General features: G+C 36.4%; 1 protein-coding gene across 3 annotated transcripts; it reads left to right on the top strand.

The window, feature by feature from the left end:
- The first annotated feature begins 1,801 nt into the window (after nt 1-1,801).
- Nucleotides 1,802-13,842, top strand: LOC144842698 (fibroblast growth factor 9-like). 3 transcript variants are annotated; one of them, XM_078699231.1, is made up of 4 exons: nt 1,802-1,862; nt 2,730-2,891; nt 11,777-11,880; nt 12,312-13,842. In XM_078699231.1, exons 2-4 carry the CDS (start codon nt 2,768-2,770, stop codon nt 12,489-12,491), a joined length of 408 nt encoding a protein of 135 aa, XP_078555357.1. In that variant the 5' UTR covers nt 1,802-1,862; nt 2,730-2,767; the 3' UTR covers nt 12,492-13,842. The 3 variants fall into 3 exon arrangements, with proteins under 3 accessions (XP_078555357.1, XP_078555355.1, XP_078555356.1); XM_078699229.1 differs by having other exon boundaries at nt 1,810-1,858; XM_078699230.1 differs by lacking the exon at nt 1,802-1,862 and adding an exon at nt 2,161-2,375.
- Nucleotides 13,843-17,888: the final 4,046 nt, after the last annotated feature.

A 17,888-nucleotide genomic window follows, 5' to 3' on the forward strand; every position in this document is an offset into this window, starting at 1 on the left:
CTATAATTGATAGTCTACCCATCTTTCCACAAAGTTCAATCTAAAGTTAGCCTGAAGATTAAATGATCACTCATATATTTCCAATTGAGCCAACATAATCGTCAGATTGACGACATGGCCAGTGCCTATTAAAATACTTCTATATAGAAATATATATGATATAAATACAGAATATAAATACAGATTCAGTCATAAGAAACGCATAACTCCTCATTTTGTGATATAAAAAAAGTAGAGAGCGCCACAACTCACTGCAGTACTATTAAAATAGGTCAGAAAAGGGGAAAGTCCCAATTACGTCATCACGTCAAGCGATATATGGAGGTCTATTGCTTTATTAGTTGTTACATTATTCACATTTTATTGACGTTTTATTACACGGTGAAAGGGTAAAATTAACGATAGTAGATTTATGTAAGTTCGTAGAAATATCGAACGTTACATTCGAGGAATGTTGATAGCCCCCAGTGCTGTAAATCAAATATATTCAAGCTAAATAAGGATACGTACGTAAACCTACAATAGATTTATCTTTCTCCGTTTGAAATACCCCAATAAATCTACTGAATTTTGTGTTAAGATATTGTTGAGGCAAACAGTGTACCAGGTACCGGTAACCAGACCAGAAAAGCTAAACCAACAACGCCCATCGGATCACCAATAGGCCAACCACCACGTACGCGTAACACGCCAACGCAACACAAAACCGATTGAGGAAACCTTCCGTCATATTTAGGCTTATTAATAAACTTGTAATTCATTTACTAATACTTTTTATTTTTTATACATAATTATAAAAGAAAATGAAAAGAGTTATGTCGGACGGGTTTAGGCCTATTAGTCCCCATTCAAACAAATGTACGCTTTGAAAACGTAAATCAACCTACTAAATTAATGAATTAAATTGGGTTTTGGACATTTTAGGACGCAACGATGTGACGTGCAACGCATGAGTTTGATCAATCCTGATGATTATCGAACTTTCGCATGTGGGTTAAGCTTGGTTCCCACTAGAGACGCAACGCAACGACGTAACGCAACGTAAGTGATTTGACCAATCACAAGCGATGGATTATTCGCTTGTCATTGGTCAACTCGCTTGCGTTGCGTCTACGTCCTTGTGTTGCGTTTCTAGTGGGAACCAAGCATAAAGCGGAAATGCAAGATTTGAACCAATGATCTTTCTGGTTTGGTATTGGTAACGACTCAGCTCTGCCACGTATTAACACGTCCATTATGCAGAACAGTAGTTATCAAATTGATGATAACATTATACATAAGGATTTTAATGCCAAGTTCTCACTAGAGGCGCAACGCATAGACGTGATGTGATTGGTCAACTCGCTTGCGTTGCGTCTACGTCCTTGCCTTGCGTCTCTAGTGGGAACCAGGCTTTAGAGTGACCTACTTGTTACACAATAGTTTGATATACGAAACATAAGGTATGTTATCACAAATAGGATAATATTAATAATTACAGGTCAAAAGTGGAATAAGCTATCAATACACAATGAGTGGGTGTACAAAGCCTTCAGCTAAATATAAAGATAACAATTATTAGATTGTTTACACATGTCATCAGTACAAACTCTTACGATAGTTATAACTAAAGATAAAGGTTTATACAACAAAAACAGCTTTAAACAATCATTTTAAATTATTTTACTGTTAGTAAAATTGTATTTTTAAAAAAAATTAAATAATTATGTTACATGTTGGAACATGAAGGTATGACGTCACTATACTGACTGGATGCAATATCAAAACGTACATCCGCATAAAAAATACATTTCAATCTGGACGCTGTGAAGTATGGACGCGAATAAACGATGTTGGATATTAATACTATACGCTGCGTGTAAGTGAGTATACCCAGGCTATAATTAGCAAACGGGATCAAAGTAGTAGGGACGAGATACCTAATTTTAGTCGGGGCTTAGATGCTCTAATATCGATAGGCAATTTAGGGCTGTCTTTAGGCCTAAACCAATAGAAAAATATTGGTGAACGATGTAAACATAAAGGAATCTGATTAGACATGTGGACAATTCCTTAAGTCAAGTAACTGCGCTCGGTGCAAATACGGCTACTTTTTTTCGAGTGGGAACCAAACTAGATTGCCATAGTCACGCACATTGTAACCAGGGTGATAACAAGTTCATGTTATCCCAGTCTCATTAGCCATCTGTTCCGTAGTTATGGAATGTATAGAAATATGCACATTGGCATACCTCAACTGGTTATAAGTACATAAGAACTTTCAATCAACTGTCAGAATAGGATCTTCGCTGGCAGACAACGGTGTGTCCCGACGTGAGCATAAATCAGGGTGTAGTCTATACGATACAACGCACTTTTCTAATTTGCAGAGTACGGTAAGATAGATAGGGTGTTGTAGGGGTTGCGCGAGCGACTGAGCATACATTAAGCAATTGCGTAGTGCTTAGACAAGCGCTGCATCTTCGTGCGCTTGAATTTCTGCCAAGTAAACCAACGTATTTGTGTAATCAGCCATAGAGTTCGGTCTACACTGGTGTAAGTCACGTCAAACGATTGGATTATAGGCCTACTTATTATCATAGCCGATTTCAACAAGGCACAGACCTGCAAATACATTGCAACAGATAGAACTTTTAGGTTAAGTTCGGCGCTTGTTATTCCTTCCTCCCCTCCCCAACTCCACAATTCTAGATCCTTAGTAAGGCCTAAGACCGTTTTCTATTTTGCAGTCTTCTCTTTGGAGTTACGTGACACTGCTGCAGCACCAATGGAATCCAAGAGAGAGGCAAAACTGATTACAAAACAACTGTATGCTCGAACACAATTTTATCTAGCAATATCAGAGGATGGAACTGTAACATCAAACGAACACGAGAAAAACGAGATATACAGTAAGTGGCTTATTAGGTTACAAAACTCCTTTTTTATGTTTAAATAAATATGACTAGGGGCCTAAATAAATACAAACTGTGGGTAATGGCTGTATATAGGGATATTCTCAGATAGATACCAATAATAACCGTCTGTTAGGGTGTATTGATAAAATCATAAACTAGAGACACTAACGATAGAACATTAACGCAGTAGCCGTAAAATGTGCTATAACAACTGAAATCATGATCATCACTGAAATATTTCTTTTGAACCTGTTACGGTAGCTAGTGACAGAGCTTTGGTTAATATTTAGAACGTGGCCGGGTATGTCAATATAGCCTACCAAACGTGCTTAGCAAAAGAAATCATCGTGATTTTGTTTTAATTTCAAAGATTTTGCTTACGTCGGTTTTCAAATAACCTTAGATGACAAGTCTATTCTTAAAAGAACCGATTTGATGAACCTCGGTTTTCACTTAAGTACTATTTTTACTTATGCAATAACGATTGATAATGCCATCAGCCCTGATCATCATATCAGCATAGCATATATGTTCTATTATACTGTTGTCTAAACTACATTGAACAAATGGAAGACGATAACAACTTTAAAAAGGTCTTTTACAGACGTACATAAGGTCTATGTAATTGTTTTCCTATATAAAGATTTGTCTACACTACCAAACTAGTTTGACAAAAGAAGTGTGATGTGCCCTAATATGGTGTGATATGATATCATCATGTCCATAATCATAGGCACATTTTGTTGTCACATAAAGTTTGATAGTGTAGACAGAGCTTAAGTATAATCTGTAACATTAGCTTGCTTATTGCCCATTGTAAACCCTATTAAAGCAATATTCAACCCCATGACCTATGAGAATGGTTGTTGTTGTTATCAAATTGGCATATAAGTACCTTTATCGCGTATGATTATTTATCCAATTGGCCTATTTAAATAATTGATATCAGTGATTTCAAAACATTATCGAACTTTACCCACAACCCCCGAAAGAATTCGTAAAATGTATAACACAAATAAAAGTTAGACAAATTGACTATACTGCAATGATTATCAATAATAATGGCAGTTTTCAATGTATTGTGCGAAGACACTGCAGAATGGCTGTACTGTATCTCCACATACATCATTATATGTCTAGGCACATTCTGTATGTGGCGCCTACAATACTATACTACAGTATCATATTAAGGTTAGAGTTAGCAGGGCCTATAGGCAACATATTATTACACAATTTGCATTTCATAAGTAATTATCGATACTGTATATATAATGTTTTCAGTAATGTTATCAATAATTGGCTGAAGACCTCGAGTCATGAGTAGATCTGCGTAGGCCTACTATAGTACTGTAAAGGATGTGTGTCAATGTTATAAACCCTGCACAGCCTCCAGAGTCAATATGTGTATCATTCGCGGCATTGATCCCCTATTCTTAACATGAAAGCAATGCCCAGTGGCCCCTTATTTGAGGGTTGAGGGTTGAGGCATGATTAATGTCATTTCCTACTCTAGTCACATAATTCGCATCTACCAGAAGTCATGTCATCTTCTTAGTCAATGGCTGTAATAACAATATTTGCAATACCACTAATAATTTGAGTTTTGAACTATCTAACAGTACCGTAATTTAGCCCCGTGCAACTCCACCAGCTGCAGCGCGACAACCAAAACTGATCATAACAGGTTTTGGTTCATTGGACAACCCCATTAACAGAAATAATATGAAACAGACAATAAATGTTGAAAAAGTACATAGAAGCTTAAACTTTGCGCACTATGTTTAAATTGGCATTTATGTCAGGAAACAGATCCGTTCTAGTGGAACATTAGTCGTAGGCCTACTAGGTAGCCTACTACATGACGCACAGCTTAGAAATAATGTAATAAGTGCATGTCTTGGTGACAAGTATGATGTGTCTGTTGACAGTAATTAATAATGTTTTAATCTATTTTATTAAATGATTAACATTCAACTTACTGTCAATCATTGGAAATGTTCACGCTCCAATAGATAATAATAACATTAAATCTTACGAATAATAAATATTAACCAAACCCAGGCCAACTCCGGAAACCCCAAATCCTACTGTTATTCTACGCGCGATGCAATATCCGATTGGACTCGGATATGAGCCTGTACTTGTTTTTGTCAGTAACCACGCGTAAGTTCACATAACGAGTTTCGTGGAAAGTGTAAATTTATGTGCCTGTTATTTGCCTGGGTAAGTTGATTCCTATCCACCATGAAAACTTTCCCTATGAAGCCATGCTTCCCGGGTGCAATATCGGGATTAAGTGTAAGTTGATCTGTGATTAGCAATGGGGGTGGGGGCAGGGGGAGAGTGGATCAGACGGTGATAAAAGTAAACTTACCACTGGTAATTGAAAAAGTGAAATTGCGGTGAAATATTTGTCGTCACGTAACTTTATATGTTATGTCGGAATCTCGTCAAAATGCATGGTAGCCCCCCCCCCCCCCCCTCCCCCTATCAATCTATTATTATTACCCAGAAAGATGGATAAAGTACCGTATTCCTATACCATACATTGCACGCCTACTTTTACGGGGCGCCGTTCGGGGCATTATTATGTTTAAACAATATATTTATGTAAATAATAACACAAACAACTTTGTAAGATCAATCAAAACGTGATAGCTTAGGTAAGATGCACTTTGTGTTTTATGTATCTATATACTTAGATCCTTTTCTATGACCACATCGGTTTATTGTCGTACCTGTGTGGTATTATTGTGGTTTGACACTAACCGTGGAAGTGGGAAGTTGCAGAGTTACAGAATCAATAACAATAATAAGTTGTGAACTATCATACATTATCAATGAATTTGACTTTAAAGTATTAAAGATGTATTGTCCTTCAAAAACATGAAACATGAAGATTAATAAAATTAAACTTAGAATAGGCCGTTTTAATCACTTCCATAGAAAAACCCAGAAAAAATGTTTTTACTTATAATATGACAAAAGAAACGGTTAAATTCAACCTAAACTTACTAATCAATTTGACATTTTTGCGTTAAATTACAGGTTTAAATCCAATTTGTGGTCAAAGTGAATAACTATTATGTGACATTAAAATGGCATATTCAGCAAAAACATTTAAACGGGCATCTTTAAAGCCAAACAGTGGCAACTATATCAAATTAACTACATTGAAAGGGCTTCAGGGCTCCGGCCGCATTTTTCCATTCTGCTGTATCTGCGATATGGTTTCATATGAATTCGTGTTTTCAGCATGATAGCCATCTGATCGATATATGGGAACTAACAAAAAAGACCAAACTTAAATAGTGCAGCACTGTGTGTTAACATATAGAGTCGAACCCAGAGAAATACACATAAGCATAAACAGATGATTAGAACTCGAGAATTTAAAACAAAAATGCGAAATAATAAATAGGATGAAAATTGTCATAATATTGAGCAGTTAACTGTGTGACTGAATCAAATATTCAATATTAGGGCTTCATAATAGCTATGCTATAATATGAATGAACATTAAGAAATCAGCTGGGGGACTTTCCCAACATTCTACCAACTTAAGCAAACGCGTAAGTTCATTGATACTTTCCTACTAGGTCGTTTAAACTGGAAAAAATAACTAGGCTAGTTATTTTTTCCAGTTGAAACGACTCTCTTTTCTACAGGATTTTCCGAACCAGGGTGGCCCGGCCCGGCCTTTGGTTCTCATTCCTGCTTTCCAGTACACCCTACCCCGGTAAAATGCATGGCACTCTCAAACTCCTCTGTTACGTAATCAGCAACGAACAGAGGTATACGTTGATGGCACTCATGGTTAACCCATTAATTAACGCCTGTATGATTTTCCCAGTAAACAGGCCGGATAATAACCTTTGCAAATCAAAATATCGACAAAATGTGTCATCAAAGAAAACAATATCATTTACGGCAGAAGAAAACAGAAGCCAAGATTGGTTGTTGGACGATGTCTCAATTGGATCGGTCGTTTGTCATACTTTAGTAATCCTTCCGGGTCATTATTATTTTCTTAAGGCTTAACTTTAGGCAGATGAGTCAGAATTAAATCAGATGTAATAGTAATAATAATCTGCCTTGACCTAGTGTCGGCAACCTCAAGTAATAACAATTGGCGTGTTTTTATAAGGAACACAACCCCTCCTTCGGTACACCCCTATTCAGGGGATACCTCTATTTAAGGAACATCCCTATTAAGAGCGAACACGAGGGGAAATAATGTTTTTACACATAAGGCCTATACCCCTATTCATGGGACACTCCTAAGGGGACACTACCGTTGTCTGTATTTTCCAAAAACGTAGGGAAAACATTATTAATCCACTCCTGTCATTGAACTTCAAGGCTTGACTGTCCAGTAATAAATACCGGCGTTAAACGGTTTGAAATATATTTACATAGGGCCTATACTAATGCTGTGCTAGATGAAATAATTTCAACTATACAAAAGTATGTGTAAGATACTAAGTCATTTTACTTTTAAGTTTTGGAAAGAAATAATTGCAATTGCAATTGGTTGCAACAGAAGATATTCATCAGTTGTTATACCTCCATGGTTGAAAATTGTATTTTTGCATGAAATGTACAACATTAAAAAATTGAAATTTAAAAAAAAAAGTGTTATATTGCGTTAGTTATTTTACATTGATAAATTATCACGTGGTAGAAATATGTTACTAAGCATCTTGTATTTATTATCTTCGTGTTCGATGCAACTCGGCACTGACGTATCTCGTGATAAATCGTAACATGTGAAATTTGCATCAGAACAATTTCGATGTGATTTACACTAACTTAAAAAATTATATGATGCATGTGATGTTTGTGACGCTGTAATGTAATTAAAGTAGAACCCCTCCTATATAGGAGACATCTCTATCAAAACACGTGAAAAGAACTAGGGGTATATAAGGTCATTCATGGAACATCAGTGGTGTAACGGCTATGAGCGCTCACTGGATAAACCCAGAGGCCCCGGAGCTTATAGGGCCCCTGAGCAGTACCAAGAAGAAAAGTCAGGCATTCAAATATGTCGAAAAAGCTAAAAACGCCCGATGCCTCCAGCCAGCGTTGGAGGGTCACGGGGCCTCAGGCATCTGCGTTACGCCACTGTAGAACACCCTAAAGCGTGGTTCCCACTAGAACGCAACGTTGCGTTTTGTTAGGTCCCGAGGGTGTCCATAATAAGGGTGATGTAGAATTATAGTGACTATTAGTCCTGAAGCGAGTAGATGATGGAGTCAGTTAGTTACTCAATACGATAGGGACACGTCGTTATTTATAGGCCTCATATTATCATCTTAATTAAGATTCGTCACCTTTTACCAATCAATATGCGGCTTGTATCGATGTACAATTCAAAGAAAACTGTACTTTATGATACACCAATGTCCATATTTAGCCTAGGTTCTCTGTATGTCGACTGACCGACTTATTCTTCAAATCGCGTGAGCAATCTTAAATGTCATTGATGTTATTGTGTCGTCATCATTTTGACCGTCTTAATTCAGAAATAAACATCTATCAGTCTGTTTTGAAGTAACCAATTAATTCTCACGGCTTGTTTAACTATTGACGCAAGTTAATAAATACATTTTATGCGATGATGGAGAAATAATCAAGTTAAAACGGAAATACGAAGCTATAAATGCAACAACAAAAAAAGTTTTGTCGTCTGCCCCGTGGTCATCCTTATAAATACGCGCAAATTAGACGATGACACGTCAATGTTTACAGCCATTCATTTTTAACTGATCGCCAATTAGCAGAACTAACTGTTTCTGTAAATGGAATAAATGCGTTTCTGGGCTAACGAAGTAATCTCTCAGCACTTAGTACCCATTCTTAATATTGATTTACGAATCGACAAACAAATAAGTGACTCACTCTACGAAATCGTATAATCGTCCTTTTCCTCGAAATAGAATGCCTTCGGGATGTGTCTGTTATGCAGTATTAATTAAAATTGAATAATAACTTCTCATGGTAATGCATTTGAAAATCACTTGATAGCAATTTATTGACAATATTTCATCTATTTACGGATTGAACTTTGCGCACAAGGCGTGAATATATTCAGATGCATTCATCTGGTAAGGTCTATTTGCATATGTACCACTATTTCAAACTATATGCGGTAACCTCCGACAGTTGACCAATCACAAGCGATGGATTATTTGAACTGTTGCTTGTCATTGGTCAACACGCTTGCGTTGCGTTTACGTCCTTGCGTCGCGCCCCTAGTGGGGAACCAAGCTTGAGTATGACACAACGCAAGGACGTAAGCCGCAACGCAAGCGAATTGACCAAGCGACATGTATCGCTTGATTGGACAAATCAAGTCCTTGCGTTACGTCTTTTGGGAACCAACCAAAAGTGATGCTTGAAACTGTCGCTTGTCATTGGTCAATTCCTTTGCGTTCAGGCTTACGTCCCTGCGTTGCGTCCTAGTGGGAGAGAAGAGTATTGTCTTGCGTTGCGCGTTAAGCGTGGTTCCCACTAGCGACGCAACGCAAGGACGTAACGCAACGCAAGTGAATTGACACAAGCGATGGCTTATTCGATTGTGATTGCTAACTGTCTATAACTTCGCTTGTCATTGGTTAAAACGCTTGCGTTGCGTTTACGTCCTTGCGTTACGTTCTAGTGGGAACCAAGCTTCACGCTGCGTTGCGGCAAGATTTTTTTATTTTTTTTTTCTATTGGGAACCAAGTTTAAAAATAAACCAGGAACAGGGGTTTACCGCCTACCGGTTAGTTACCTCACATCTGCTTTTCTCATTAATATATCAAACAATAACATCTATTTAAAAAATGACCGTACCTTACATTTATTCTAACAAACAAGAAGCAATACTTGGATTGTATACTAATATTTTATGACATATTATTCCGGTGTGTTAATTCAACTTACACTTTTTGGTTTATAATATTATTTCCCATTAAATTTTACTTTGGAGCTATATAATTTACTGTGGTTTTGTGGTTTTAATACTTCGATACAATACATCTATCAAAACAATGTGGTGTATAGTACAATGTTTACTTAAATTTGAAAAAGATCGATCGAGATACAGTACATTAGTAATGCTTGGTTCCCACAAGGACGCAACACAAGGACGTAACGCAAAGACGCAAGTGATTTGACCAATCACAAACGATGGATTATGTGAATTGTCGCTTGTCATTGGTGAACTCGCTTGCGTTGCATCTACGTCCTTGTGTTGTATTTTCCCCAAAAAAACATGACAAATGAAGGTAAAAAAGAACAGGCCATTTTGCAGTTTAATAAATAAAATAAACTTTAATAAATCACTTAAAATAGACCAAATAAACGGTTCAACCAAAAACCCATTGACTTCCAGCATGGAGTATTACTTACTACTTTTTGCTTTAAATTAAAGTACATTTTTTCCGGTCCAATTTATTGTCAAAGTAAATAACTATTATTTGACATTAAAATGGTACATTCAACAAAAATATTTTTCATGGGGACAATATTATCTTTACACAACGAGTTGTGTACCTTTACAACAAGGCGAATCAGTTCGGAGCTTACGTCAATGAATCGAATGATCGTAAAGTAAACTCGTAAATGAATTTCTGATTACTATATTTAGTTACAAACATTGAAGATGAGTCAAATTGCGAGGAATCTTATAGTAAACATCACTATAAGGAATTACACATGAAGATTAATCACATGAATTCACATGGTATAGCGTGAATATATTATAATTCGACAGTGATGGAAAGCATTCCGAGAGTTCGCCAAAAGCATAAGCATTTTAGGCTATTACTGTATCATATTATAATGCACTGTTTTAGACTTCCCTTGTATTGTCTTTTTTATGTTAGTCCACACACCGGCGTTTCGATTTTTGTCTGGAAAGTAATGCTTGGTTCCCACTAGAGACGCAACACAAGGACGTAACGCAACGTAAGTGAATTGGCCAATCACAAGCGATGGATTATTCGAACTTTTGCTTGCGTTGCGTTTACGTACTTGCGTTACGTTCTAGTGGGAACCAAGCTTAAGTGTGAGCTCAAGTATCATACGTATGAAACGCCATATGTGGAGATATTTATCTTTTTACTATAATTATATTACGGTCTAGCTAGAACCTAGACTAGGTAGATTGTGACGTTTCCACATTGACTGAGTTTGACAAAAACATAATACGGTACATTTTAAGATATTACTGTATCATACTATAACGTTAACAAAACGTTGTGCCCAATCCACAACTAAAGAAATGTACGTAATCATGCCTACACATGCGCACTTCAAAAGAAGGCTAGGCAAATTAGATAACGTAACGTTTCAGTGCTGTAGTTCCGAGAACCACATCAATAAAATGATATACACATTATTAAAAATCGATAACAACTCAAGCATATTGATATATTTGCATATGAGCGGTAGTTTGGGTGTTTCATTACAATTTGGCATAATAAAACGTACTAACTACGTTACCATAAAGTTCCGGCTACCGGACAAAACAATGGTCTGCGTTATGTTTTATTGGGCACTGCGTTCCCATCAGCCATCCGTATATACATACGGTACTTCAGCCGATGCAATATAATAACAGGATGCTGAGCTCCGGAGATCAAACGGTTTTTATGTGACTGCGACATCAGTTCCACTGCCCTTAACAGACACCTGACACCGCGGAGGATACATACATAGTACATTACTTGTCGCAGCCAGACATAAGAAAAGACTGTTATGAGTTCATACATCTTGGCAAGGCGAGCTCAGTGTCCAGTTGTTAGGTTGCCCTGCTTCAGCTGATATGTTTGATTTGAACATGGAACATGGCATGAACACACAGTAACATATTATTTTTCTTTTGTAGCTCACCTGAATATAGATTCCCATGCTACGGGTATTGTGACGATTAGAGGCGAGAAAACGGGTTATTACGTAGCCATGAACGAGACGGGTGAAATATACAGCTCTGTGAGTATAGTTGTTGAAACGGTTTACTTTTGAAGTGTCCCCTTAATAGGAGTGTCCCCTTAATAAGAGTGACTGTTATTGCATAATATTCCCCCTCGTTCGTTTCACGGGAAATTAAGTTTCCCCCTTCAAATTGTTCGCTCTCCTAAAAAAGGGTTAGGAAGACTCAAACAATCTAATGCCATGGAAATTATCATAGTTACATATACTTCCAAAATTCAGATGTCACATGTCACACTGTATCATAGGATTTGCCTATGTATACATAGCATATGTTATTTTTAAATGCAGACGTACCTAAAATTGGCTATGGTTCCCGTCATTAGTAGGCATATTTAGCACTTCGACTATGTTAATAGCTTTACATATATCAGTATCTTATTTAGGAATATGTGTTCTGCATTTTATATTCTTGTTACGTTTATTTTCAGACACAAATGACGAAGGATTGTGAATTTAAGGAAGATTACTACAACTCATTTCTCCACTACAGTCGTCAAGTAGACATCGACGAAACACGCTATCTAGCAATTAGCAAACACGGAAATGTTAAATCCGTAACTGACCGTAAACGTTCCGTGAGGTTTACAAAAGATTATGTAACATCATAGAATGAATGACCAGTGATGGAAGCCTGTAACGTTCCGTCGACGATGATTAAACCGCTGGCAATCATAGAACATCTAACAGGCGTGATTTCAGTGTGATATCATCAACGCGTAGGCTATGCGAACACGATGCCTAATTTGCATACAAGTGATCAAAACACGTGTAGCAAATAACAAATTGTAATTTCCATGCTGCGCATGTTACATCTAAAAAAGTATGTGTGTAGATATACAATTTAAACCGTTTAATATTTTGTGTTCATAGTACGGTAGTAAATCGTCGTTAAATATCATTATTTATTATAATATGCAATATTATATTTTTATATAAAAGAGCACGTGGTGTTAGAAAAAAAAGGCGCGAATTTGATTAGGGATTGGGTTGTTTTGAAAATCTTTGCATGGAAGAAATAGTTAAAAACTAAAACTTTCATGGTCTTAGGAAATGTTTGTGAAATGGAGATGTGTGTGAGGTGGGTTTTGGGTGATAGTTCAAGCTGTGCGAACGAAGAGTGGCTGCGCCGGGCGCAGCAATCACTGCGCAGTGGCGGTATCGTCAGATGGCACAGGGGTAAATGGGGAAACCACCGGATTATTATAATGTATTTTTAAAACGTTCCACCGCCACCCCTTCCGTCACTGTAGCATATCCACAGTGGAAATCAGATCCAGACGGCTTTCTGTATTTAAATTTAGTTAAAAGTAGATGATGAACACAATAACGTGTTTATGCATCTATATAATATTTATTTGACTTTTGGCTTGGTTATTTACCCGTGTAAGTTAACGATAATAGCGATAACATTGACCATGAACCAACTTACACGGGTAAATAACTAAGCCTGAACCATATGAAAGACATTTCAACAGTTGTTATGGTAAATAATGAGTAATAAAACGTCTAATTCAGGCTTTACCCGGGTAAGATGTCTTCATGGGCCAAAGCGCTATTTTTGGAGGGTAGAGGTCACCAACTTTCCCGGCTAAATAACTAAGCCTGAACAGGCCTTAAGTGAGCAGCACCAAAGTTCATTCATGTCTGTGGTATGTTTAATCTATGTAGTTATACGGATTGTGCAATTTTGTAAACTTACTGTAATTTTAGCAATTCTAGATTCACGTAATGGGATATTTTGTCTAATTTATAAATAAAAAATGGACTGTAATATAATTATTAACAATAATTACAATACCCAATTGTATAAAATGTTTACACTGATGTTAATGTATGGGTATTCTCGAGCGGATATTCAATAGAAACGCCCTCTAGCATAAACCAATACAAACGAATTTTCTAACCTAGGCCTGAATGTTGTTGTAACCAATCTCAGGGTAGACAGGGGCGGATTCTAGGAGGGGAGAGGTGGTTGGGGGTTGGGAGTATAGTGGTTGTTGATGATTAAGCACGAGTAGTTAAAAACTATATTTAAACGGTCATCAAAAAAGTTACAGGAAAAAAAGGGAATTATGTTTGATGTAAGGGAACGATCCTGGTTTTCAGCATTAGGATCCGCCCCTGATAGAAATACTCAGGAATTATTCATAACCGTAAAAATGTTAACAACAAAGTCCAGCTTTTAATGTTTTTTATTTTAGTTGATTGAATGCTGGGCGTTCAAAATGCTATTGGTATTATTGTATATAGTTTATAGCCTTTATTTTTCCAAAGTGTCGTGTGTATTGTTATTATAATTATTTATTAAAAGTATGAGTATAAAAAACCTATTGTTTCTTTGTTGTATCATCTTTCAATCGAAAAAAAGTCATAATATTGTTGAGTGTTTGTTTCACTTAGAATGTATACCTTAGGCTTATGTAGGCCCAAAAGCCGAAACGGACCTATTACTTTAGAGATAGTACACTTAATTACAGTTATGAGATGCCTAATGGTATGACGATTTAGTATGTACACTTAATATCCTTTACCAGTTGCAATTGAGACACCATAAAGGATTGATCCAGACGAGGAGGATAAACTGAGTCTAGGCTAATATTTTGAGCAATCATATTGAGCTGTCAAGTTTACTGTAGGTCTCACGGTCGTGTTTGGACATACAACCTAGCACTCAACAACACCCCCTCCAGGTTTTATTCAACATTTATTCAACATCTATTAGTTTCTATCAATGGTAAAACAATACAATAAAAAAAGTGGTAATATATAATGAGACAATACAACAATACCATTAACAGAGGATCTTGCAAGAAGAGATTTCTTGTCACGCAAGACCCATTTAGGCCTATGTAGATGGAATTATTTCAAGAACATTTCCGAATATCGCAAAAATATCACATACCATACTCAGTATGGTATGTCGAGCACATTATTTTTTATCCTGAAAAAATAATTTGTTTGAATGTTTTTGTTGACTACTTATTTTAATGTCACATAATAGTTATTAACTTTGACCAAAAATTGGATCGAAAAAAAAAATTATTTACCTGAAAAACTAATTTAAAGCAACAAAAAAAAGTCAAATTGACTGTCAATAGGTTGTTGGTTGAATTTAACCGTTTATTTTGTCCTTTTAGAAGTGAAAACATAATGTTTCTATTTTTTTAAGGAATGAACCTGATAAAACAAAAATAGGCCAAATGCTAGAGATGACATGTAACGGTTATGTTAAATTACTTTTTATATATCATTTTATTTCTTCTTTTTAAATCGGAAAACGGATTCACTATTTATGTCACAATCACATTCACTGTGAAGAAGCCATTGACGTTGCTAGCTAGACTGATACTAGACACACAAAATGCAAGGATTTTCCGTCAGGTTTCCTGATATCCACAAAAGAACAAACTAATATAAACTAGTGAAAGTGGTTAATATTTGGATACAAAACAAGGAAAAAAGAAATGGGAAATTGTTCAACCATTCTGCTACTGGCATTCGTCCGTTAACAAAATAATACTTAAATACAGGAAAAGACGCGGAAGCAATATCTGAAATATTGCCTGTTTTTGCAGACGATGGATGTATGAGCAGACGGTACAAATAGGGTACAAATACATACTTTATATAGTTATTATGATATTATTGAACCATATTAAGTTCTGTTTACCCGTCTGGCCAGTATCAATTTACAGATATCGGAAGGATGATTGTCTTTTTCACATCACCATTTCACTGATAATATCCAAATTGCACTACCATTATACCAAAGGAAACTCTACACAGGAAAAGGGGCGGTTTTTTATATCGAAATATCAATTGTTCCATGTCTATACGGCCTCGAAAAGCATGCCTATCTGTGAGGTTATCCTTGCTAAATTCTATTCCAACGGGACAGGGCATTTAGTATAAATCGTAGAGACACGGGCATTGGGGGTTGTGTTTTGTGTCGAAATTCCAATCGGTAAATCCTCGTTTGTCGGTCGGTTGCTGTATACAAGACTGTCATATTTTCTGCAAAATCATATGGCGGCAACCGCATTCCATGCGTGATAGGTGAAATATTATGAAAGTCACAACGTAATAACTGATGACGTCGTATTCAAACGGAAAGGATTTTTTCTCGTACGCAATTTCTTCAATATCGGGTGCACTCGGTCGAATGTACCAATGTGTGTTTATCACGATCAGAATGCACCCGATAAACCGAAATGCGGATCCTCTGTCCGGAAAGTAATCTACGTCAAATGGGAAAGGTTAACCTAAAATGTGGTTTGAAATTCATTTGGGTTAAAATTCATTGGAGTACCATTTAATTAAAATGTCATTCAAACATTTTAGAGATAGATGAATTTCGTTTGCTTTTCAAAAATAATACAGTAAAGAACTATACCTTCCACTACGCCGCAACGCAAGTGAGTTAGATAGTTCGGATGAACCACGCGTTGTGATTGGTCAAATTATTTGCGTTGTGCTTACGTACGTCCCTGCGTTGCGTCCTAATTAACTTTAAGGCGACACCTTCGGGATCCAAAAGTGTCCCCTTATTAGGATGTCCCCTGAGTAGGGATTGGACGTGTTATTTAAAGATGTATTGCCTCTTGTTCGTGTCACGAGAGGGTGTCCCCTTAATAGGATGTCCCCTGAGTAGGGATTGGACGTGTTATTAAAACATGTATTGCCTCTTGTTCGTGTCACGAGTGTCCCCTTAATATGGGTGTCGCCGTACAAATACGGGTGTCGAATTTTTCTGTACCCAATAAAAGAAATATTAGATTGTTGTAAAAAGACCATCTTTAGTGGTAAACATGAATAATCAATGGAGTATACAGTAGCCAATAGAGGAAGTATTTATCTCCAAATGTTATATCCATCAAATACATGTTGTGACTGGCACCCACTGTTGCCAAACCTAGTGATGAAATGAACCGACTCGTCACATAATATCAAACAATCTGGCCAGCCGATCAAACAATCGATATATCGATCAATAAATAGACGCAACACTCACGTGTAGGCTATCGTTTTTGTTGCACAAACAATATGTAGTCACATGATTTCAAATAATCATTCAGTCAGTCAGCCGATCAAACAAAATCAATAACTGCACAACTCTTATAGTGTAGGCTGGTATGTCGTTTATATGAATGTCGTGTATATTTTTTGTTAAAAGCAAACTTTGACTTTATTTCATATCTTGATAATATAAGGTATGAAAAAAAATATGTTGCCATTTTTTCAAAAGACATTTAAAGGACCAAATTCAAGATGGCCGCCAACATTCAAATAACCCTATTAAAAATCAGAATATCACCTATAATACAAATTATGAATGTGGAACAAGTCCGTTTTGATGGTATTACTGTACCCATTATACAATCCTAACTATGTAAAGCGATAATCTGTCGGCCATCCGGATTTCAAAATGGCCGCCACTAAAAATTAAATTCTTTAAATAATTTTTGTTAAATATGTGTGCATAAATTGTTGTTTGTACACAATGTTCTAAAATTGTCACTTCTCACAGGATTGTAAATTGTAAATATAAGTCTGTCTAAAGTTGTCAATGTCCTCTATATAACAGATATATAATACCCCACTATGACTATTAAATTAAATAATCGTTCAAAGTTGGAGTTGCAAAAGTATGGAACAACTTAACTATTTATATCAAATATTCAACAACAATTACGTCTAACTAGAGGGTTAGACCTCTAGTTCGCTCGCTCCCCTCTAGGAAGTGTAAACGAAGGTTCTCGGAATGATAATGACTCGGGTAAAAAGGATTTAGAAGGACGTTCTCCTTGTACGTTTTCTGTCGGTTACCATTATTGAAAATGCTTGACATTCGAAAAACTAAACCTACTCTGTTTCACAGTGTCTTAGATGATTAATAACATTTTAAAGTATAGTGTTTATTGTTTTATAGGGCGGAGGTGGGGAGGCAGAGTTCATTTGAGGGAGATGCTTATTCGAGGGATTTTTTAGTTTTAACTTGGTAAATT

This window comes from Antedon bifida, chromosome 5, assembly GCF_963402885.1.
Source record: "Antedon bifida chromosome 5, ecAntBifi1.1, whole genome shotgun sequence".
NCBI classification, from domain to species: Eukaryota; Metazoa; Echinodermata; class Crinoidea; order Comatulida; family Antedonidae; genus Antedon; species Antedon bifida.

What these genes read in the sequence shown, in the direction of transcription:
- LOC144842698 (XM_078699229.1), top strand. Translation starts at nt 1,813, where the DNA reads ATGGACGCGAATAAACGATGTTGGATATTAATACTATACGCTGCGT. An exon ending in CGAGAAAAACGAGATATACA is followed by an intron (nt 2,892 to 11,776) that starts GTAAGTGGCTTA and finishes TTTCTTTTGTAG; the next exon opens with CTCACCTGAATATAGATTCC. An exon ending in CGGGTGAAATATACAGCTCT is followed by an intron (nt 11,881 to 12,311) that starts GTGAGTATAGTT and finishes GTTTATTTTCAG; the next exon opens with ACACAAATGACGAAGGATTG.